General features: G+C 46.7%; 1 protein-coding gene across 3 annotated transcripts in view; it reads left to right on the top strand.

The window, feature by feature from the left end:
• hltf (helicase-like transcription factor) overlaps positions 1 to 24,073 on the top strand; it is a 53,067-nt gene that overhangs the window by 25,982 nt on the left and 3,012 nt on the right. For 2 of the 3 annotated variants that reach the window (XM_078410444.1, XM_078410443.1), the window contains 11 exons: positions 138 to 242; positions 3,887 to 3,984; positions 4,098 to 4,241; positions 6,485 to 6,623; positions 8,287 to 8,422; positions 11,949 to 12,128; positions 15,236 to 15,360; positions 16,801 to 16,979; positions 19,804 to 19,929; positions 21,523 to 21,635; positions 22,884 to 23,064. In XM_078410444.1, the coding sequence (XP_078266570.1) occupies positions 138 to 242; positions 3,887 to 3,984; positions 4,098 to 4,241; positions 6,485 to 6,623; positions 8,287 to 8,422; positions 11,949 to 12,128; positions 15,236 to 15,360; positions 16,801 to 16,979; positions 19,804 to 19,929; positions 21,523 to 21,635; positions 22,884 to 23,064 (1,526 nt within the window). The remainder of the gene's footprint in view (positions 1 to 137; positions 243 to 3,886; positions 3,985 to 4,097; positions 4,242 to 6,484; positions 6,624 to 8,286; positions 8,423 to 11,948; positions 12,129 to 15,235; positions 15,361 to 16,800; positions 16,980 to 19,803; positions 19,930 to 21,522; positions 21,636 to 22,883; positions 23,065 to 24,073) is intronic. The other variant, XM_078410445.1, reaches the window with a different exon arrangement.

The following is a 24,073-nucleotide window of genomic DNA, read 5'->3' as shown; positions in this document are numbered from 1 at the left end:
ACGTTCTCCAGAGGCGTTGCCTGACCCGCTGAGTTATGTCAGCACTTTGTGTACTATCCTTGCAGATTTGAACTTTTTGCGAGAAGATAAATGGTGACAACGAAGGAACTCATTTGATAAAATCTCTTTCAATACAGCTGTTACCGAAGGTGAATCGCGTTTCAGGTGTGGCATCGTGGGGGACGTTGAATTTACCTCCGCAATTGGTGGCAAAGTTTCCACCTCAAAAAAGATGAAGAAAGGTAAAACTTTAGACCATCTCTTCAGACTTTAGAGACACAGGGTGGAAACAGGCCCTTCGATCCAACTTGCCCACACCAGCCAACATATCCCATCACCTGCCTGCGTTTGGCCCATTTCCCTCTGAACGTGTCTTATCCATGTACCTGTCTAATTGTTTCTTAGACGTTGCGATAGTACCTTCCTTAAGTGCCACCCCTGGCAGTTTGTTCCATACAGCCACCACTCTTTGTGTGAAAAAGCTACCTCTCAGATTCCTATTAAATCTTTCCTCCCCTCATCTTAAACCTATGTCTTCTGGTTCCCCCTACTCTGGGTAAGGAATTCTGTGTGTCTACTCGATCTATTCCTCTCATGATTTTATCCACCTCTATTGGATTACCCAGCAGTCCCAGCCAGCTTAGTGTTTCCCTATAGCTCAGACCCTCAAGTCCTGGCAACATCCTCGTAACACCCTCTGTGAAAAAGAAAACATGCCCGCATACCATACCTCCCTTAAACCTTGTCCGTCTGTCCTTCAAGCTACGACCTCTAATATTTGATTTTTCCATACCAGGAAAAAAATGCTGAACATATTTTTCAGAACGTCTCCCGCAACGATTTATCACGCAACCCTGTGGTTTCTCCATTAGTCAGCAATATCTTTGTCAAGTGTCTACCCAGTTGTTTGTGCACGTTCATACTGCTTCGACAATGCCTTAAGTCAAGTCAAGTCAAGTTTATTTGTCACATACACATAAATGTGCAGTGAAATGAAAGATTACCCACAGTCCAACAATAAGAGCAATACAAATAAGCAATAACACACACAATCAAACAAAAAGAAACATCCACCACAGTGAGTCTCCTCCAGTCACCTCCGCACTGTGATGGAAGGCCAGAATGTCTTTTTCTCTTCCCTGCAGTCTTCTCCCACGGTCAGGCTGTTGGAGTTGCCACGTTCCAGGCCACGGAACGTGGCAATGTTCACACAAGCTGAGACCTTTCACACTCTGATCTTTGGCCAGCTAAAATCTAAAAGACATTTGGACAGGTACATGGATAGGATAGTTTTAGAGGGATTTGGGCCACATGCAGGCAGGTGGGACTGGGAGACTAGTGTAGGTGGGGCGGCATGGGCAAGTTGGGCCCAAGGGCTTGTTTTCTTGCTGTGTGACGCTAACCAGTCCTGTTCACTTCTCCTCCAAGTTTTTTCCCCATCCCATTAGTATGTTGCATTACAACCTTTGCTGCTTCATTTAATGTTCTCGATCAAATAGGTAAAATTCTAGTCACAAACTTGATTGAAGAAAATGAACATGCATTCATTTAATTGCCTTTAGATGGTGCTGGTGAAGCATGAGCGAATGCCATAATCTAATATTCCACAAGAGAGATGCGGGAATATTGCTTCAGAACTATAGATGAAAGGGAACTAAACGCCTTATGCTTTCTCATGGCAGAGGAAAAGGCCATTTGGCCCATTGAGCCGTGCCAGCTCCCTAGGGCAAATTTTCCTCGTCCCATTCCACCTCTCTTGATCTCCTTGTAGCCTTGCGCCTAATTCTCATTGAAGTCCTTTCAATTCCCCTTTGATTTTATTTCTCACCCACCTACACAAAAGAGTAATTCATGATAAGTAGTTAACAGCTCAGTATATCTTTGACAGACACAAAGTGCTGGAACAACTCAGCGGGTCAGGCAGCATCTCTGGAGAAAAGGAACAGGTGACATTTTGGGTCGGAACCATTCTTCGGACTGAAAGTAGAGGGGAGGGAACTGGAGGCAGCAAAATGCCTGAACAATTCAGGGCCGGCAACAGATGACCAAGGAAGGGTGGAGCCCATAATGGCCCGTTATTGGCTGGGGAAGAGGTGATAACGAAGGGATACAAGGATGCGAACAGTGGAACTAGTAGGACAACTAGGGTGGGGGCGGGGAGGGGGATAGAGGGAATGCAAGGGTTACTGGAAATGAGAGAGATCAACGTTCATACTGCTGGGTTGTAAGCTGCCCAAGCGAAATATGAGTTGCTGTTCCTCCAATTTGCGTTTGGCCTCACTCTGACAGTGGAGGAGGCCCAGGACAGGAAGGTCAGTGTGGGGATGGGAAGTGAAAATGATTGGCAATCGAGAGAGGAAACTGGAGCACCTGGAGAAGGCCCAAGCAATCACAGGGAGAACGTACAAACTCCGCACAGACGGCACCCGAGGTCAGGATTGAACTCGGATCCCTGGAGTTGCAGGGCACTACCTGTCATGTCAGCATGCTGCCCTGGACATTGAGCCGATGGGAAACGTGGGGTAAATGCTTAGAATAGGTGATCAACGAACAAGTCTAAGAAGGAGAGTAGCGGATTGTCAAATGGGTAATTGGGAAGGAATACAATTAGCACGATGTTTGTGATATCTTGTTGCGTTTAACGGCACTAGGCCTGTAGTCGCTACAGTTTAGCAGGATGAGGGGGGGATCTCATTGAAACTTACCGAATAGTGAAAGGCCTGGATAGAATGGATGTGCAGAGGATGTTTCCACCAGTGGGAGAGTCTAGGCCATGGCCTCAGAATAAAGGATGTACTTTAGACAGGAGATGAGGAGGAATTTCTCTAGTCAGAGGGTGGTGAATCTGTGGAATGCATTGCCACAGACGGCTGTGGAGGCCAAGTCAATGGATATTTTAAAGGTGGAGATTGACAGATTCTTGATTAGTACGGGCGTCAGGGGTTATTAGTAGAGGCAGAAGAATTGGGTTGAGAGGGAAAGATAGATCAGCCATGATTGAATGGCAGAGTCGACTTGATGGGCCTAATGGCCTAATTCTACTATAACTTATCAACATGAAATGGTCATTGAACATTAAGGATGCTGCTTTGAAGATTTTTAGCTCCTTCATTTAAATTTATGTTGTGTATTCAGTGCATTGGGGCACGCCATTGCATTTAACATTGTAGACAACATAGTTTGTCACAGCCACAACAGGAGATGTAGCTTTGGCTGTGTGTGTGTGTGTGACTAGCTGTGTGTGTGTGTGTGGGTGACTGCGTGTCTTGGGCGACACAGTGGCGCAGCAGTAGAATTGCTGCCTTACCGCGCCAGAGACCCAGATTCCATCCTGAATACTGGTCCTGTCCGTACTGAGGTTCTCCCTGTGACCGCGTGTGTTTTCTCCGGGTGCTCCGGTTTCCTCCCACACTCCAAAGACGTGCAAGTTTTGTAGGTTAATTGGCATCTGTGAATTGTAAATTGTCCCCAGTGTGTAAGATCGTGCTGGTGTACGGGGTGATGGCTGGTCGACCTGAAGATAAGAGTTTGAAGAATGGTCACCGACCCGAAAGGTCACTTATCCATGTTCTCCAGAGATGCTGCTTGACTCGCTGAGTTACTCCAGCCCTTTATGTCCTTTTCTGACTGTCTGCCTTACTGCTTGGCTGCAGAGTTAGATTTTAGCAGCTATTACAAAGAGGAGGAGATAAAGGGGGACCTCGGTAGCTGAAGGCACACTACCCACAGGGAGTGCCATCCACAAATGCGCCATTCAGACAACCCGTATCTCAGTTTACAGACATCGTCTGACTTTACAACCGTTTTGTGTGCAGTCCTTGAAGTAATTTTGTGGAAATGGTGGTTTGCGTGTCCAATATCTGCAGAGTCATTTTGTTTTCCTTAGGTTGTACCAGTATACAGACCAGCATGAAGTCAGCATTCAGCACAAAGGCAAAGTCCACCCTGGTTATTTGTCCACTCTCAGTGCTGAGTAACTGGATCGTGAGTACATCAAGGCCTATCGCTTTCATCAATATCCTCCTTTATTATCGTTGCAAAGCCTAAAGATAAAACTTGGTGAAATGACACGGGGGAAAAATAAATCTGTCTTTCAGGATCAGTTTGGCCAACACCTGTGTCCTGATGTGAAGCTGAAGATGTACCTTTATTACGGCTCTGAGCGAAATAAGAATACAGCGTTCCTTGCAGAGCAGGACGTGGTACTGACGACCTACAACACATTAACGGTGGATTACGGGGTAGGTGCTCAGCAGCTGAACTCCACGTGGAAAATAGGGTCCCAGTGAGGTTAAAGAGAGTGGGAAATGGGGGCCCTGGTGAGTTTAAAGAGAGACACATTCAGATGAGCCAAATGGGGAAGCATTGGGATTGCCAACCCATCAGAGGCCAGAGTGTCAGAGTTTTGCTGCAGATTGCAGTGAAAGCTTTGTGATCTGCCATGTTGAATGCAGACGTGCTCTGGCACGGGTATTGCAGGGAGCACTAACCCGACGGCAAGGCTGCATTGCTGGGCCGACTGGCTTGAATAGATTGATTGAATAGACCCGGTCAAGGTGGGCATGTGCCAGATGACAGAGCCTGTGCTGCAGTTGCAAGCTGAGATGGTGGTATTTGTGCCCATGGGGTAAGGAGAAGAGGCAGGCCAGGAGAGTGGATGAGCACAGATGATGGTAGAGGCAGGGACATGTAGTGTAAGTCAGTTTCAACGAGGTTTAAGATGGAGAGCTTCATTTTTGGCGACATTACATGCTTATTATCTTGTCTTGGCAAAAGGAGAGGCACTTTTGATCCTGGCCCTCTCTTCCCTCCTCCCTTCCCCCAGCACAGTCAGTCAGAAGAAGGGTCCCGACCCGAAAAGTCATTTCTCTCCCCCTCCCCTCCCCCGTTCTCCAGAGATGCTGCGTGACCAACTGAGTTACTCCAGCACATTGTGCCTTTTATTTTTATGGGGTTATTCCCTTTTCTTGGCAATAGGAAGTGCAGCACAGTGGCTCAACTCATAGAGTCGCTCCCAGGAGACCCGGGTTCGATCCCGACCTCAGGTGCTGTGTGCGTGGAGTTTGCACGTTCTCCCCGTGACAGTGTGGGTTTCCTGCGGGTGCTCCGGTTTCCTCCCACCTCCCAAAGACGTGTGGCTTTGTTCGGTGAATTGGCACTCTGTAAATTGCCCCTGGTGTGTAGGGTGTGGATGAGAAAGTGGGATCACGTGGAACGGGTGTGAGCGGTGATTGATGGTCGCCTTGGGCTCGGTAGGCCGAAGGGCCTGTTTCCATGCTGTATCTCTTAACTAAATTAAACTTGTAATCAGTCTGGTTGTGACCTGTGGTAATGCTAAACCAAAAGCCAGCTTGATTTCCCTGGCAGCCAAGGATACAAGCATCGCAGTGACACCACTATGCACCTCACTGGGTTTATAATATCAAATGCAACTTGAATGATGTCATGGTAGGAAGCTTCAGCATTTGTAGTGCTGCTTATGTGGAAGTTTGCCCAGCAAAAGGAATGGGAAATGATCTGTTAGAAACCGTTCAGGCGTGTTTTGATAATTCCCGTGCGGGTTAAACTGTTGAGTAGGCATGGATGCAATATTCCTGCAGAATTAATAATGCAAGAGAGATGTAATAGGAGTAGCCTCCCAGTATACAGTGCCTCAGCAGTCATGTGAGTTAAATATTAGAGGGTTGCGAGGAAGTTTCCGTCTGTCAGCACAGAGTTTTTAATCCTAACACAGGATCGTTAGTTCCCAGTAAATATTACTTCTATTTTAGTTTAGTTTAGAGATACAGCATGGAAACAGGCCCTTCGGCCCACCAAGTCCACGCCGACCAGCGATCACACTGTACACTAGGGATGATTTACAGTTTTTTTACCAAAACCAATCTATCTATAAACCTGCACGTCTTTGGAATGTGGGTGGAAACCGGAGCACCCGGGGAAAACCCACGCGGTCACAGGGAGAACGTACAAACTCCGTACAGACTGCACCCGTAGTCAGGATTAAACTGGGGTCTCGGGCGTAAGGCAGCAATTCTACTGCGCTGCATCTCTAAAAAAATAATGACCTGAAACGTCATCCATTCTTTTTCTCCAGAGATGCTTTCTGACCCGCTGAGTTACACTCCAGCTATTTATGTCTGTGGAAGGTAGACACAAAATGCTGGATTAACTCAGCGGGTCAGGCAGCATCTCGGGAGAGAAGGACTGGGTGACGTTTCGGGCCGAGACTGAAGAAGGGTCTCGACCCGAAACGTCACCCATTCCTTCTCTCTCGAGATGCTGCCTGACCCGCTGAGTTACTCCAGCATTTTGTGTCTACCTTCGATTTAAACCAGCATCTGCAGTTCTTTTCTACACATTTATGTCTGCCTTTGGGTTAAACTGTCTGTATTTCTTTGTTTCTGTTTCTGCAGTTCTTTGTGTCTAGCCAAACTCTGGTGATTTGTTGCTCTTGATAGTAACTATTATAAATTTGCCCTGACAGGGTGGAAGTGCCAGCCCGTTGCATAAGGTGAAGTGGCTCCGTGTGGTACTGGATGAGGGACACACTATCCGAAACCCCAATGCCCAGCAGACCAAAGCAGCCCTCACTCTAACTGCTGAGAGACGATGGGTGTTAACAGGTAGAGTTGGGGGGTTGGGTACTGTGGAAGGGATTTGATCATGGACTTAGCATCTCACTGTGCTCTTGCCATTAGTGCGCTCTACTAGTGAAGTGCGAATCGAACAGAAACATCCATGATCTTTCGGCACAGGCAGTTATGTAGGTTGTAAAGTAACAGTCCTGATCCTCAAAGTTGTACACTGGTATCTTACTAAGTTACACGGGTTGCACCTCAACGGGCGGGGGACCAGCATTCTGGCAGCAGGTTTGCCACTGCTACATGGGTGGTTTTAAACTAAATAGTGGGGGGGGGGTCAAATGGGATAGACATGGATGGTGTTAAAGGGAAAGAGAGTATAGGAAAAGTTAAGAAAGACCCCAGAATTAACGGGACAGAAAGCTCACGAAGGGATAGGAGTTAATGGCCAAGTGTAATAGGAATCGATGTGAAAGGTGAGATGAGTAATGGATTTAACGTATTATAAATGATTGCGCAAAGTATAAGAAGTAAAGCGGATGAGCTTGAGGCTCAGTTAGAGATTGGTAGGTATGACATTGTGGGGATTACAGAGACATGGCTGCAGGAGGATCGGGACTGGGAACTGAATATTCAGGGATATTCGTCCTATAGAAAGGACAGTAATTGAGGCAGTGCAGTGTGGGTTCACGAGATTGATCCCTGGGATGGCGGGACTGTCATATGAGGAAAAATTGGAAAGACTGGGCTTGTATTCACTGGAATTTAGAAGGATGAGAGGGGATCTTATAGAGACGTATAAAATTATAAAAGGACTGGACAAGCTAGATGCAGGAAAAATGTTCCCAATGTTGGGGGAGTCCAGAACCAGGGGCCACAGTCTAAGAATAAAGGGGAGGCCATTTCAAACTGAGATGAGAAGAAACTTTTTCACCCAGAGAGCTGTGAATTTGTGGAATTCTCTGCCACAGAGGGCAGTGGAGACCAATTCACTGGATGAATTTAAAAGAGAGTTAGATAGAGCTCTAGGGGCTAGTGGAATCAAGGGATATGGGGAAAGGGCACAGTTTACTGATTGTGGATGATCAGCCATGATCACAATGAATGGTGGTGCTGGCTCGAAGGGCCAAATGGCCTCCTCCTGCAACTATTTTCTATGTTTCTATTCCATCGAAGTACTTCGAAACTGTTCAATTAAGTTTTTGTAACCTTGTCGGTGCCAGAAACGTGGTGACTCTTGTTTAGTTTAGTTTAGTTTGGCTTCGTTTAATTTAGTTTAGTTTAGAGATACAGTCCTGATACCAATTCCGTATCCCGTATACAAACTTCACTAGGTTCCCACAGAATTAAGTGCTGCCCATGTTCATGACAAAATGGAAGAACAGCCTAGTTCTTCCCACAGCTCACACAACAAGGTCCAATGTCCACATTGGGGTAGAGGTGAATCGGACAGTACCCGAGCTTATGGAAGGACCGTTCAGAAGCCTGATAACAGAGGGGAAGTAGCTATTCCTGAATCTAGCTTTCAACTGTTTGTATGTTAAGCACAACAGGAGCAGGGAAAAGAAGGAATGACCGGGGTGGGACAAGTCTCTGATCAAGATGGCTGCTTTTCCGAGGCCGCGTGGTGTAGATGGAGTCAATGGTGGGGAGTCTGGAAGTCTGCATGACGTATTGTTATTAATTCAATATAATTCTGCTGCAGGCACTCCAATTCAAAACTCCTTGAAGGATCTCTGGTCCATTCTTTCATTCCTGAAGTTGAAACCATTTACAGACAGGCAGTGGTGGCACCGAACTATTCAACGCCCTGTGACCATGGGTGATCAACACGGCCTCAAGTAGGTACTTTTTGAAATGTCTGAAGAAGGGTCTCAACCCGAAACGTCACCCATTCCTTTTCTCCAGAGATGCTGCCTGTCCCGCTGAGTTACTCCAGCATTTTGTGTCTACGTTTGAAATGGAGTTGTGTGCGATATAAGGAAGGAAAGGGTGGCCCAGCGGTAGAGTTGCTGCCTTACACCCGAGACCCCGTTCTGATCCTGCCTGTACGGAGTTTGTACGTTCTCCCTATGACCGCGTGGGTTTTCTCCTGGATCTCCGGTTTTTCCTCCCACACTCTAAAGTTGTTTCGGGTTGAAGGTTAATTGGCTTCTGTGAATTGTCCCTGGTGTGTAGGATAGAACTAACGGATGGGTGATCGCTGGTCAGCACGGACTCAGTACGTTGAAGGGCCCGTTTTCACGCTGCACCTCTAAACTAAACTAAATCTCTGATGGGTAGAGGCTATGTTCAGACTGCAGATGTCTTTGGAGCAGAGAACTGGCCCAAAAGTCAACTGGAGGCTGAGACCATAAAGGTGTTCAAAGATAGGAAGTGGAGGTGGTGGGAGGGTGGGAAATGTCAAAGGGAAGCAAACAAGTGTAGTTTCTAAAGAGAACAAGGCCGATGATCAAAAGATTTAGTGCTTGATTGCTGTAATGTGGCAAGCTGGATTGGGAAGGATTAATGAAGGACAGGGCTGGGAATATATAGATGGGGCCAACTTTGATAGGGATGTGCTTTTAGCTGTGACCAGACTCTGCAATGTGGATGTTCAGGTGGTGTTTGATGGGGCAGATTTATCTTCATACCTTTCTCTGGAATACTCTGAGACTTGGGAGCAGACTTATTGTGGGTGATACATTCCCATAGTCATTGTCCATCCTCCCTCACAGGGAGAATTGCAGATTGGACTTCTCAAAAACAAAATGTCACAACTACGAGGGAAAAGAGAATTTCTGAGATGTTTAGTTTTGCAAAGTTGGAAATTTTCTATTGCATGGAACAAGCGAGGTGAATAAGGAGCAAGATTAGGCCAATCATTGCCTTGAAGCAGCTCCACCATTCCAAAAGGTCATGACTGTCGTCATACAGCATAGAAACAGGCCCTTCGGCCCAACTTGTCCACACTGACCAACATGCCCCATCTACACGTCCCACCTGCCTGCGTTTGGCCCATATCCCTCTAAACTTATCCTATCCATGTACTTGTCTAAATGTTTCTTAAGCATTGCGATAGTACCTGCTTCAACTACCTATACTCCAGCAACTCATTCCATACACCCATCACCCTTTGTGTGAAAAAAAATTACCCCTCAGGTTCCTATTAAATCTTCCCTCCTTCACCTTAAACCAATGTCCGCTGGTTCTCGATTCCCCTACTCTGGGCAAGATACTGTGCATCTACCCGATCTATTCCTCTCACAATTTTGTACACCTTCATAAGATCACCCCTCATCCTCCTGCGCTCCAAGGAATAGAGTCTTAGCCTGTTCATCCTCTCCCTACAGCTCAGGCCCTTGAATCTTGGCAACATCCTTGTAAATCTTCTTTGGACACTTTCCAGCTTGACAACATCTTCCCTATAACATGGTGCCTAAAACTGAACACAATACTCTAAAGTGTAGGAAAATAACTGCAGATGCTGGTACAAATCAATGGTATTTATTCACAAAGTGCTGGAGTAACTCAGCAGGTCAGGCAGCATCTCAGGAAAGAAGGAATGGGTGACGTTTCGGGTCGAGACCCTTCTTCAGAATACTGTAAAGACAATACAATACTAAATAGAATACAATACTCTAAATGCAGCCTCACCAACATGTTATATAACTGCAGCATGACCTCCCAACTTCTATACTCTACACTCTCTGATCAAATCTTGTCCTCTCCTGTTCTCTCCCCATGTCTTTTTCCCATGTTTAAATGCCCGTTGATCGTTTCCTTCAACGCGTTCACATATTTCACTTGGACATGGGTAGAGAACTCCAGAGAGTTACTAGCATCCAAAAGAAGGAATTCTTTCTCATCTCCCCCCCCCCCCTTTCTTCCCCTCTCTTCCCTGTGCCCACCCTGGATGTTCACCCATTTCTCCCTATCCCCTCCCCTGTCCCCTTCCACTTATATTCCTTCCACTGACTTGACTCTTTACGCATCTTTTCTCCTTGTCTCCTTACCTTACGCTTTTTGTCTTTTCGTCTCTGGCCTTTGTACACCATCTGCCAATCAACCCCCCCCACCACTACCATCCCTCACCTGTATCCACCTATCACTTGCCAGGCTTTATCCTGCCCCCACCTCTCTTCCAGCTTTCTCCTCTCTACTCCAATCAGTCTGGATGAAGGTCTAGGCCTGAAGCGTTGCCTTTCCACGTTCTCCAGGGATGCTGCCTGACCCCCTGCGTTACTCCAGCACTTTGTGTCCCCTTTTGTAAACCAGCATCTGCAGTTCCTTGTGTATCTTTCTCATCTTCGTCTGAAATGGGCAACAACTTACTTACTGGAGAACCTCCTCTCAGCATCCCCCCTGCAATCTGCCCGAGGTTGTTAGTGAAACCACCTCCTTATCGACCCCAGTAGGTTTAGGTGCCAATTAATCAGCCTTCCTTCATGTGTCAACCTCTTTGACCCAGTGAGGCTTCCATGCAATGTTTCCAATGAACGTTCAAAATGGCGATTCCAACTGTCGACATCCCTAAGTAATTTCTCTATGTTTGTTGGTATAACTTACCAACTTAACGGAAAACCCATTGAATAGTGAAAGGCCTGAATAGAGTGGATGTGGAGAGGATGTTTCCATTGGTGGGAGAGTCTAGGACCAGTGGCCATAGACACAGAATAAAAGGACGTGCATTTATAAAGGAGATGAGGAGGAATTTCTTTAGCCAGGGGGTGGTGAATCTGTGAAATTCATTGCTACAGAGGCCGTCAATGGATATTTTTAAGGCGGAGATTGACAGATTCTTGATTAGTAAGTGTGTCGGGGGTTATGGGGAGAAGGCAGAAGAATGGGGGTGAGAGGGATAGCTAGATCAGTCATGATTGAATGGCAGAGTAGACTCGATGGGCCGAATGGCCTAATTCTGCTCCTCGAACCTTTGAATGTGTTAACTTATGAACCTTACCATATGGACGTGGGAAGGATTCTTACTTCTTCAGAGGCTTGATCAAAGTATATACAATTATGAGAGGCAGATAGGGTAGACAGTCAGAACCTTTTTCTCAGGGTGGAAATGTCAAATACTGGAGGGCACAGCTTTAAAATGAGAGAGGCAAAGCTTAAAGGAGATGTACGGGACAAGTGTTGTGTGCAGAGGGTAGTGGTTGCCTGGAACACACTGCCAGGGGTGATGGTGGAGGCAGATACGATAGTGGCGTTAAAGAGGCTTTTAGATAAGCACGTGGATATGCAGGGAATGGAGGGACGTGGATTACGCACAGGCAGAGGAGATGGGTTTAACCTGGAATCATGTTCCGCACGGACACTGTGGGCTGAAGTGCTTGTTCTGTGTTGCACTGTTCAACGTTCTTCTGCGTATTTATTCCATAGACGGCTTCAAGCATTGATAAACAACATCACCTTACGAAGGACCAAAACCAGCAAAGTCAATGGCAGGCCTGTAATTGAGTTGCCGGCACGCACCGTTTTTATTCAATACATCGCATTGTCCGATGAAGAGAAGCAAATATATGAATCTGTAAAGAATGAAGGTCGGGCAATTATTGGCAGGTGAGCCTCTGAAAGAAACCCAGAATACTTGTGGAATGGTTGCAGAATAATATTAACAAACTATTGGAGGTACAACAGTGGGCCAGGCAGCATCCGCGGAGGGAAATGGACAGACAACGTTTCATAAATTCATAAATTATAGGAGCAAAATAAGACCATTCGGCCCATCAAGTCGACTCCGCTATTTAATCATGGCTGATCTATCTTTCTGAACTGCATTCTCCTGTCTTCTCCCCATAACCCCTTCAGCTTGATTCAACATTGTCAGTCCATTTCCCTCTGTGGATGCTGCCTGGTTCACAGTTCCTCCAGTAGACACAAGGAACTGCAGATGCTTGTTTACCCAAAAAAAGACACAAAGTACTGGAGTCAGGCAGCATCTCTGGAGAGCATGGATAGGCAACAATTTGGGTTGGGATCCTTTTTAAGCCTGACTGTAATAGGGGGGAGAAAGCTGGAAGAAAGGTGGGGCTCGACAAAGTCTGGCGAGTGATAGGTGGACACAGGTTCCTCCAGTAGTTTGTTTTTTTTGCTCAGGATTCTGGCATCTGCATTCTCTTGTGTCTGGAGAATAATATAAGATAGAAAGTGCTGGAGTAGTAACTCAGTGGGTCAGGCAGCATTTCTGGAGAACATGGATAGACGACGTTTCAGGTCAGGATTGTTCCTGAAACTTCACCGATCATGTTCTCCAGTGATGCTGCCTACCTGTTGACTTACTCCAGCACCTTGTGTTTTTTTTTGTAAACCAGCACCTGCCTTTTCCTCGTTTCTCGCTCTGAAGAATAATATTGTTGCTTAATGTATTTATTTCCATGTAACACCCTGAATGAAGGTTTATAAAACGTTGATCTTTTATATTGCATCGTAACTTTTGGCAGTAAATTGGCAAATTTACGGGAAGGTTGCTATTTGTAATTGAATGCATGCCTATACCAAGTATATTTTCCAGATAGGCTTTGATATCTTATTAGAAACAAGGAACTGCAGATGCTGGTTTACACAAAGGATTAAAAATGCTGGAGTAACTCAGTGGGTCAGGCAGCTTCTCTGGAGAACGTCACCATAGATAGGTGTCGTTTCAGATCAGGACCCTTCTTCAGTGGTGGGGTGGGGGGAGTGAAGGGCAGTCTTTCACTGTTATTTCTCCGTGTGGTTGTCCAAATTAGACCATGTCACAGGAGCAGAATGAGGCCATTCAGCCCATCGAGTCTGCTCTGCCAATCAATCAAGGCTGATCTATTTTCCTCTCTCAACCCCATTCTCCTGCTGGGAGAGAGGAGAGGCAGGATAAAGTGTGAGAAGACAATAGAGCAAGGGTCTAAGCACTCAATACTAAGGAGCACCAATATTGAGGGTCAGGCTGGTGCAACTCCAACATCATACACTTCATCCTGCCTCCCGTCTCTCCCAGCTTGAACGAAGAAGAGTCCTGACCCGAGACGTCACCTATCCAGGTTCTCCAGAGATGCTGCCTGACTCGCTGAGTTACCCCTGCACTTTGTGCCCTTTTTTGATATCCAAATTATGGGAATTACTTTTAGTGGACAGCAGTTCAGAGAGTAAAAGGCTGTCTTTCGCTTTTATTGCTCTGTGGTCATACAAATGAGAACATAACTCATAGGAGCAGAACAGAGCAGGGCGGCACAGTGGTGCAGTGGTAGAGTTGCTGCCTGACACCTGGGTTTGAATCTGACTTTGGGTGCCGTCTGCATGGAGTTTGTACGTTCTCACTGTGACTGCGTGGGTTTTCTTCAGGTGCTCCGGTTTCCTCTCACATTCCACAGACGTGCAGGTTAATTGGCTTCTGTAAATTGCCCCTAATATGTAGGCTAGAACTTGTGTATGGGTGATCACAGGTCGGCTTGGACATGGTGGGCCTAAGGACCGGTTTCCATGCTGTATCCCTATACTAAACTAAACTAAACTAATTTAGACCATAAGACATAGGTGCAGAATTAGGCCAAGGGTCCCATCGAGTCTACTCCGCCATTCAGTTATGGTTCATCAATCTTTCCCTCTCAACCCCTTTCTCCTGTCGTCGTCCCCCCCTCCCATAACCTTTGACATCCTTCCTAATGAAGAACCTATCAATCTCAGCTTTAAACATGGAACATGTGTGTTCAGTGACTTTAGACATCAGAGATACAACATGGAAACAGACCCCTTGCCCAACCAAATCCATGCCGACCAGCGATCATCCCGTATACCAGCACTATCCTACACACTAGGAACAATTTACAGAATCCATTAAACCCACAAACCTCCACATCTTTGGAGTGTGGGAGGAGATCGAAGCACTCGGAGAAAACCCATGCGGTCACAAGGAGAACGTGCAAACGCCATACAGACAGCACCCGTAGTCAGGATCAAACCAGGGTCTCTGGTGCTGTAAGGTGGCAACTCTACCGCTGCGCCACAGTGTCCTGGGGGCATAGCGTTGTGATTTCAGGTCCATAAAGCCATGTTGAGACTGATGAAATGGACGGGGAACGGTGGATAAAATTCTAGGTTCTTTGAATTTTGGAAGGAAAAATGAGGAGAGATTTAAAAGCAAAACTCAATGTTACAGTTTTTCTCTGGAGTGTCGAAGGATAAGGGAAGATTTTATAGAAGTATATAAAGTTACTAGACCAAGTGGACCCGTTGGGCCCGAACCTCTCCTGCATTGGTGCAGCACCCTCTCCTCCCCCTCGCCCACTCCCTCCCTCTCTACCCCTCCCACCCTCCCCTCTCCCCTTCCCCTCCATCCCCCTCAACCCCCCCTTATTCTCCCTCCCTCCCCCCTTCCCTCCATCCCCTCCCTCCCTAGGAGATAGATTTAAACTTTAAAATGTGAATAACTTTAGAAATATAACATCGTTTTCAATGAAACTTCCGTTAGCGCTAAAGGGATGGCGGTGAGGAAGGTGGGCCTAAAATTGTCGCGCTATCGTGTACCGTTTTGGCTGTAGTTCAGGAACAAACAAACAAACAAACGAGAGTTTTAGTATACAGATGGGGAGGCATTAGTGATTGAGAAGTACACCTCTTAGCTCTGTACACACTGCTTTCAAATGCTTGTGTGGGCACGGGTTAATGCTTGCCTCCTTTCTAACATGTTTCAGATATTTCAGCGAAGGATCCGTTTTCACACATTATGCCCATGTCCTTGCGATCCTGGTGTGGTTGAGGCAGCTGTGTTGCCATCCGCGTCTGTTTGCAAACTCTTCAGCTGTCATGGCCTCCACAGGTAGGAGGGAGCAGATTCTGCCCGACCCCCACCAGTGCTTTTGTCTGAATGTAATGGGAGACTCCTTCGGGCACCTCTTGTCGTTGAAGCCCAGGAGGCAGCGGCTGAGCGATGGAATTCTTCAACGGGTCAGGCTGCAACTGTCGCCAAGGCCTACTGGATTTCAGAATATAAGGACGTTCCTTTAGGAAGAAGATGAGGAGGAATTTCTTTAGTCAGAGGGTGGTGAACCTGTGGAATTCATTACTAAAGAAGGCTATGGAGGCCACGTCAATAGATATTTTTAAGGCAGAGATAGATAGATTCTTAATTAGATTTTTAGATTTAGAGATACAGCGCAGAAACAGGCCCTTCGGCCCACCGGGTCCGCGCCGTCCAGCGATCCCCGCACATTAACATTATCCTACACCCACTAGGGACAATTTAAAAAAAAACATTTGCCCAGCCAATTAACCTATAAACCTGTACGTCTTTGGAGTGTGGGAGGAAACCGAAGATCTCGGAGAAAACCTACGCAGGTCACGGGGAGAACGTACAAACTCCGTACAGTACAGCACCCGTAGTCAGGATCGAACCTGAGTCGACGGCGCGGCATTCGCTGTAAGGCAGCAACACTACCGCTGTGCCACCGTGTCGCCTGAGCATTAGCATGAGTGGCAGGGGTTATGGGGAGAAGGCAGGAGAATGGGGTTGAGAGGGGAAGATAGATCAGCCATGATAGAATGGCTGAGTACACTTGATGAGCCGGATGGCCTAATTCTGCTCCTGTAACTTATTAAACTTATCTCCTGGTTGCCAACCATTTTAACTCCCATTCCTATTCCCACGCTGACCTTTCTGTCCAGAGCCTCCTCCATTGCCAGAGTGAGACCACACACAAACTGGAAGAAGAGCACCTCCTATTTAGCTTGGGTAGTTTACAACCCAACGGTATGAACACTCGGTGTTGGAAGGAACTGCAGATGCTCGTTTTACACCAAACATAGACACAATGCCGGAGTAACTCAACGGGTCAGGCAGCATCTCTGGAGAAAAGAAATAGGTGACATTTTGGGTCGAGACCCTTCTTCAGACTGAGAGTCATTGGGGAGGGAAACTAGAGGTATAAAAAGGTTCAATACAAATCAGAGCCGGCACCAATGGCCAAGGAGCCCACAATCGTGCATTGTTGACTGTGGAGGAGGTGTTAACAAAGGGATACTGACACTTGTAGGACAACTACCCACATTTCCCCTTATCTCCCTCCTACTCTTCCCTCCCCCATTTCCCCTCTTTTCCCTCTCCCAATTACCCTTCCCTCTCACTCTCTTCCCTCCCCCCATTTCCCCTTCTCTCTCCCACTCCCTCTTCCCTCCTCACCTCCATTTCCCTTTCTCCCCTCCCCCCATTTCTCCTTTTCTCCCTCTCATTTCCCCCCCATCTGCCCCCTTTTCCTCGTAGACAGTGCCACTCCTGATGAACTGAGGGAGAAGTTGGTGAAGAAGATCAAGCTGGTTTTGAACTGTGGCTCAGACGAGGAGTGTGCCATCTGCCTGGAATCCCTGTCGTTGCCAGTAATTACACACTGTGCCCATGTTTACTGCAAACCCTGCATCTGCCACGTCATTCGCAACGAACAGGTTAGTAAAACGCCAGAGTGTAACGTTACATAAAGTTTATGTCATAAACTCTTCTGTACTTTGAGGATCTGGACGATTTCTATGAGAGCTTGTCATAGAGACACACAGCGGGGAAACAGGCCCTTCGGCTCAACTTGCCCACACTGGCCAACATGTCCCACCTACACTAGCCCCACCTGCCTGCATTTGGCCCATATCCCTCTAAACCTGTCCTATCCATGTACCTGTCTAAATGTTTCTTAATGTTGCACTAGTACCTCCCCTACCTACCTCCTCCAGAAGCTCGTTCCATGCACCCACCACTCTCTGTGTGAAAAAGTTACCCCTCAGATTCCTGTTAAATCTTCCCCCCCTCACCTTAAACTTATGTCCTCTGGTTCTCGATTCCCCTACTCTGAGCAAGAGACTCAGTGCTTCTATCCGATCCATTCCTCTCATGATTTTGTACACCTCTACAAGATCACCCCTATCCTCCTGCTCTCCAAGGAGTCCTCGCTGCTCAACCTCTCCCCCTAGCTCAGGCCCTTGACATGTTTTAACATTGGTGTAAGAAATTTCCCTGACTGGTTGCTAAAACTTCAATGCAAATCCTCTTCAATTATTTGTCTTCGGGTGAAAGCCAATTCATAAGTTCATAAGTCATATCCGAATTGGGCCTTCGAGTCTACTCTGCCATTCAGTCAATAGACAATAGACAATAGGTGCAGGAGTAGGCCATTCGGCCCTTCAAGCCAGCACCGCCATTCAATGTGATCATGGCTGATCATTCTCAATCAGTACCCCGTTCCTGCTTTCTCCCCATACCCCCTGACTCCGCTATCCTTAAGAGCTCTATCTAGCTCTCCCTTGAATGTATTCAGAGAATTGGCCTCCACTGCCCTCTGAGGCAGAGAATTCCACAGATTCACAACTCTCTGACTAAAAAAGTTTTTCCTCATCTCTGTTCTAAATGGCCTACCCCTTATTCTTAAACCGTGGCCCCTGGTTCTGGACTCCCCCAACATTGGGAACATGTTTCCTGCCTCTAACATGTCCAACCCTTTAATAATCTTATACGTTTTGATAAGATCCCCTCTCATCCTTCTAAATTCCAGTGTATACAAACCTAGTCGCTCCAGTCTTTCAACATAGGACAGTCCCGCCATTCCGGGAATTAACCTAGTAAACCTACGCTGCACGCCCTCAATAGCAAGAATATCCTTCCTCAAATTTGGAGACCAAAACTGCACAGATAATTCTGTGTCATGGCTGATCTATCTTTCCCTCTCAATCCCAGCCTCCTGCTTCTCCCTGTAACTTTTGACATCCTTATTAATCAAGAATCTGTCAATCTCTGCCTTAAAAATACCTATTGACTTGGCCTCCACAGCCGTCTGTGATAATGAATTCCACAAATTCACCACCCTCTGACGAAAGAAATTCCTCCTCACCGCCTTTCACAAGGTACCCCCTTTTATTCTGAGGCTGTGCCCTCTGGTCCTAGACTCTCCCACTAGTGGAAATATACCAATTTTTGTTTGGAAATATCATGCTTGATGGTAACCAAAAGCAAATGATTGTTGAATGACCCAATTATTTGTTAATTGCTCGTTGCTCGTGTGTATGTTCAGTGGACGTTTCTTGCTTTGCATGTCTCCACTAACCTCAACAATGAACTGTCATGGTTGCACTGAGAACCTCGGTTTTTGGGGGGTTATTAATTTATTGAGCTTTTGTATATTATTTAATAGTTGGGACAATTTTTTCGCACAGAGGGTGGTGGGTATATGGAACGAGCTGCCAGAGGAGGTAGTTTGGGCAGGTACTAAAACAACATTTAAAATATTTGAACAGGTACATGGATAAGAAAGGCTTAGAGGCATATGGGCAAATTTTGGGCAGGTGGGACAAGTGTAGATGGGGCATCTTGGTCAGCATGGGCAAGTTGGGCCGAAGGGCCTGTTTCCTTGTTGTATGACACTGACTCTATGGTAATATAGACCGCTACACAGTGGCAGAGCAGTAGAGTTGCTGCCTCACAGCGCCAGAGACCCGGGTTTGATCTTGACTGTGGATACTGTCTGTACGCTCTTCCTATGACTGCATGGGTTTTCTCCGGGTGCCCCGGTTTCCTCCCACATTCCAAAAAGGTACAGGTTTGTAGGTTGATTGGCATTTGTAAAATGTTTAATTGTCCTTAGTGTGCAGGATAGTGCTGTGTACGGGTGTTCGCTGGTCAGCTCAGACTCGGTAGGCCGAAGGGCCTTTTTCTGTGCTGTATCTCTAAACTAAATTAGTTTAGATGGGGCATCTTGGCCAGCATGGGCAAGTTGGGCCGAAGGGCCTGTTTCCATGGTGTATAACTCTGACTGCCACTGGACAATGAATAAAATCTGTGTTCCACCCTATTTCATGGGATTCATTGGGCCAAAGGGTCTGTATCATGCTGTTTAGTTTAAAAATATAGAGCAGAAACAAGCCCACCGAGTCCGGCCAGCGATCCCTGTACACGAGCACTGTCCAACACACACTCGAGATCATTTTACCAAGCCAGTTAGGCTACAAACAAGATAGACACAAAATGCTTGAGAAGGGTCTTGGCCTGAAACGTCACCATTCCTTCTCTCCAGAGATGTTGCCTGACCCGCTGAATTACTCCAGCATTTTGTGCGTGTCTTCTGTGCGTGCAACTGCGGTTACTTCCTACACGGCCGACAAACAATGCTGTACGGCTCTATGACTCTATATGTTATCTATGGACATTGTGTTTGCAGACCAGTAATTTACTTGTCTTGTGCGTACGACAGTTAAACCGTGACCCTTTCTTCCAACTCGTCTCTGCTAGCCCACAGCCAGGTGCCCCCTGTGTCGGGCGGAGATTCGCGCGGAGCAGCTGGTGGAATTTCCTCCCGAGGAGTCGGACTCGGCACCGCTTGACAAGACCCAGCAGGCCTGGGTCTCCAGTTCAAAGGTGAGTCACAAGCCGTACATTCCCATCCACCTTGTGTGGCAGAGAGACACTGATGCTGGGGAGGGGAGAGATAGCAGACGTCATTTGTGGAATGTATGGGAGAGACGGCTGTTCCAAGGCTTGTGACCTATGTGGGAGCTCACATTTTTTTTTTATGAACTTGACAGTAAACCATAGTTGAGATGCTGAGATAATCCCAAAGTTGAGACCAGCTGGTTCACCAAATTTGGGCAATCCAGCCTGTCGTGACTTTAGGATTAAGCATGAGCAACACAACTTGGCATTTCCAGTTGCCGTGGGAGAGGGAAGTGCACAAGAGAATTTCAATCCAAAATATTTGAGGAGAGTAAATGTCTGGAATTCCTTGCTTGATTTTCATTGCACTTCCTTTAATACGGTTACAGAAGTGGGTATGTTATAAGGCGGGACAGTTGCTGCCTCGCAGAGCCAGAGACCCGGACTACAGGGTGCTGTCTGTACGGAGCTTGCATGTTCTCCCTGTGACCTCATCGGTTTTCCACAGGTGCACCGGTTTTGTCCCACATCCCAAAGACGTGCAGGTTGCTCGGTTAATTGGTTTTGGTAAAAATTGTAAATTGTCCCTAGTGGAGGATAGGATATTTTGGAAAGTGCTGATGTATGGGGGTGGTAGTTGGTCAGCGCGGACTCAGTGGGCCGAAGGGCCTGTTTCCACGCTGCATCTCTAAAGTCAAAATTAATGTAAAGTCAAAAGGAATGCCTTAATCACTTTGAGACTGGGAAGTCTGGGAAACTGAACTGAATTTTCAAAGGAAGACTGGCCAACAAAATATGCAGGAATTTGTTTTATTTATTGTGAAAGCATTGTATCTTATGCCTTCCTTCACATGGTGGTTATGGGCAACTTGGGCCAAAGGGCCTGTTTCCACACCATATGACTCTATGACTATCATGGCATCATATCTGGCAGACATTGTGTGCTGAAGGGCCTGTTCTTGTCCTGTACTGTGTTCTATGTTCTGTGTTCTCTCGCAACAACATATAGTTCATTCCTTTGACCTGCTGTGGTAATAAACAGGCAAAAAAAGCGATGGTGTTGTGTCATCGAGTCATACAGCACAGGAACAGGCCTCTTGGCCCAACCTGCTCATGCCAACCAAGATGCCCCATGTTCCTTTTGTATAGTGCAGCTAGTTTAATTTAGAGATACAGGTGGGAAACAGGCCCTTCGGCCCAACGAGTCTGCGCTGTCCAGCGATCCCTGCACAGTAACGCTATCCTACACACACTGTACAACTTTATCAAACCAATTAACCTACAAACCTGTGCGTCTTTGGAGTGTGGGGAGAAACTGGAGCACCCAGAGAAAACCCACGCAGGTCACAGGGAAAATGTACGATCTCCATACAGGCAGCAGCCGTCGGCAGGATTGAACCGTCGTCAGGCGCTGTAAGGCAGCAACTCTTATATGTACATCCAGGAATTAGTTGAAGGGTTGGGGACAATTGAAAGGACATGCTGCCAAAAGGAGGGACCGTTCTGAAAGCGGTCAGAAAGATATTTCAATGCATTGGTGCATACTTATCTTCATAACTTTGCTCTTTGCAATTACAGGTGGATGCCCTGATGCATTCCTTGATTGAACTTCGAAAGCAGGACCCCACCATCAAGTGTTTGGTTGTCTCTCAGTTCACAACCTTCCTTACTCTTATAGAAACTCCTCTGAGGTGGGTGAAATCTTGCACATTTACTTCTACTTTTCATCTCGAACAGGCTGTCTCCAATAGTTAGCATTGACTCAAGGAACTGCAGATGCTGGATTCGTGAGCAAAAAACAAAGTGCTGGAGGAAACTCAGCGGGTCGGGCGGCATCTGGGGAGAAAAATGTAAGATGATGTTTTGAATCAAGGTGCTTCTTCAGACTGAAGACTGATTTTGAAGAAAGCACTCGACCCGAAATGTCACCTGCCAATTCCCTCCGCAGATGCTGCCTGACCCGCAGAGTTCCTCCAGCACTTTGTTTTTTGTGCAAGCAAGAGTTAATGTTTGATTACTTTGCTGCACTCCCTGTGTAGTAACGATGATCGATGGGTAAGGAAAACCCAAATTATATGCCACATGTAGTTCTCCCAAAGCAATAAGGAGTCTTCATTCATTTAGATTAATTAATTTAATCTAAACTAATTGAGTTTAGTTTATTGTCACTTGTACCAAGGAACAGAGAAAAGCTTTTGTTGCGTGCTGACCAATCAGCGGAAAGACTATACATGATTACAATCGATATATAAGATCAAGGGAATAATGTTTAATGCAAGATAAAGTCCAGTAACGTCCGATTAAAGATAGTCTGAGGGTCTCCAATGGGTAGATAGTAGCTCAGGACTGCTCTCTAGGTAGGATGGTTCAGTTGCCTGATAACAGCTGAGAAGAAACTGTCCCTGAATCTGGAGGTGTGCGTTTTCACACTTCTGTACCTCTTGCCTGATGGAAGAGGGGAGAAGAGGGAGTGACTGGGGTGAGACTGGTGCTTGATTATGCTGGTGGCTCTGCCAAGGCAGCGTGAGGTGTAAATGGAGTCAATGGAAGGGAGGTTTTTGTTGATGTAATTTAGATTTAATTATAGGTATTTATTCACAAAATGCTGGAGTAACTCAGCCGGTTAGGCAGCATCTCGGGAGAGAAGGAATGGGTGACGTTTCGGGTCGAGACCCTTCTTCAGACTGAAGTTCAGTCTGAAGAAGGGTCTCGACCCGAAACGTCACCCATTCCTTCTCTCCCGAGATGCTACCTGACCTGCTGAGTTACTCCAGCATTTTGTGAATAAATACCTTCGATTTGTACCAGCATCTGCAGTTATCTTCTTATACTACTTAGATTTAATTGTACTTAATTACTTCAGCTATTCCATCGGGCTGCCACCCCATGCCTTGGTTGGAGTTGGATTATGCGTGCACACCTGCGTTTATTTTTTCCAGACAAGAAGGCTTCAGCTTCTCCCGCTTGGACGGCTCAATGCCTCAGAAGCGCCGGGTAGTGGCCATCGAGTCCTTCCAGAGCATCCACCCGGGCTCGCCAACCATCATGCTCCTGTCGCTCAAGGCTGGTGGCGTTGGGCTGAATCTCACGGCAGCTTCCCGCGTGTTCCTCATGGATCCTGTGAGTGACCGGGAATCCTTCACACCCGTCTACCTCAAAACCTCATGCGGCCTCAGCCATTTCACACCGTTTAACCCGTGCAGTTCTCATTTCTCGTGCTCTGTATGAGATAACACTCTTTATCCTCGTTGGTCAACAGGTCCTGAATTGCTAGTCTACGCACCCAGTACATCTGGCTTCCTTCCCAGGTGTCTGTGAACAAAAATATTGAGTAGCTCATCGGACAGGGAATCCTCTTTACCATTTACAGATTACTGATCAAATTCAGAAAGCAAACTTTTATCCAAGTCCAATACTCACATTTCTTGGAGTGAACTATAGGACATAGGTTTGGGTGTGGGGAGTGAGTTATTTGTGATTAAATCTAACTTCAATCTGACTTGTTTGTGTAAACTAGCTGGTCAGATCTTGCCCCAAGATCCATTTACTTCACTTGATTGATTGAAAGATACAGTATGGAAATAGGCCTTTCGGCCCACTGAGTCTACGCCGACCATCGATCACCCGTTCACACTAGTTCTATGTTATCCCACTTTCGCATCCACTCCCTACACACCTGGGGTAATTTACAGAGGCCAATTAACCTACAAACCCATGCGGTCAGGGGGAGAGCGTGTAAATGTCACACAAACAGCATCTGAGGACAGCATCAAACCGGGTCTCCGATGCTGTTGGGCAGCAGCTCTACCAGCTGAGCCACAGTGCTGCCTTTGGCTGTTGATCCTTACGGAACGATTAATTCCAAGGGCATGGAAACAGACCCTTTGGCCCACAAAGTCGATTCTGATCATTAGCGACCCATTTTACACTAATTCTACAACAATCCCCATTCAATTCTTCCCACATTAATATTCCCTGCTGACTTACACTTTAGGGCCATCTTACTGTGGCCAGTTAACCTACCAATATATTAGGGATATGGGAGGAAACCAAAGCACCAGGTAGACACTGGCACGATCACATGGAGAGTGGGCAACTCCACACAGACAGCAGCAGGTGCATAGGTTCC

The sequence above is a fragment of the Rhinoraja longicauda genome, chromosome 13 (assembly GCF_053455715.1).
Source record: "Rhinoraja longicauda isolate Sanriku21f chromosome 13, sRhiLon1.1, whole genome shotgun sequence".
NCBI classification, from domain to species: Eukaryota; Metazoa; Chordata; class Chondrichthyes; order Rajiformes; family Arhynchobatidae; genus Rhinoraja; species Rhinoraja longicauda.
This window is presented reverse-complemented; position numbering and strand designations above follow the sequence as displayed.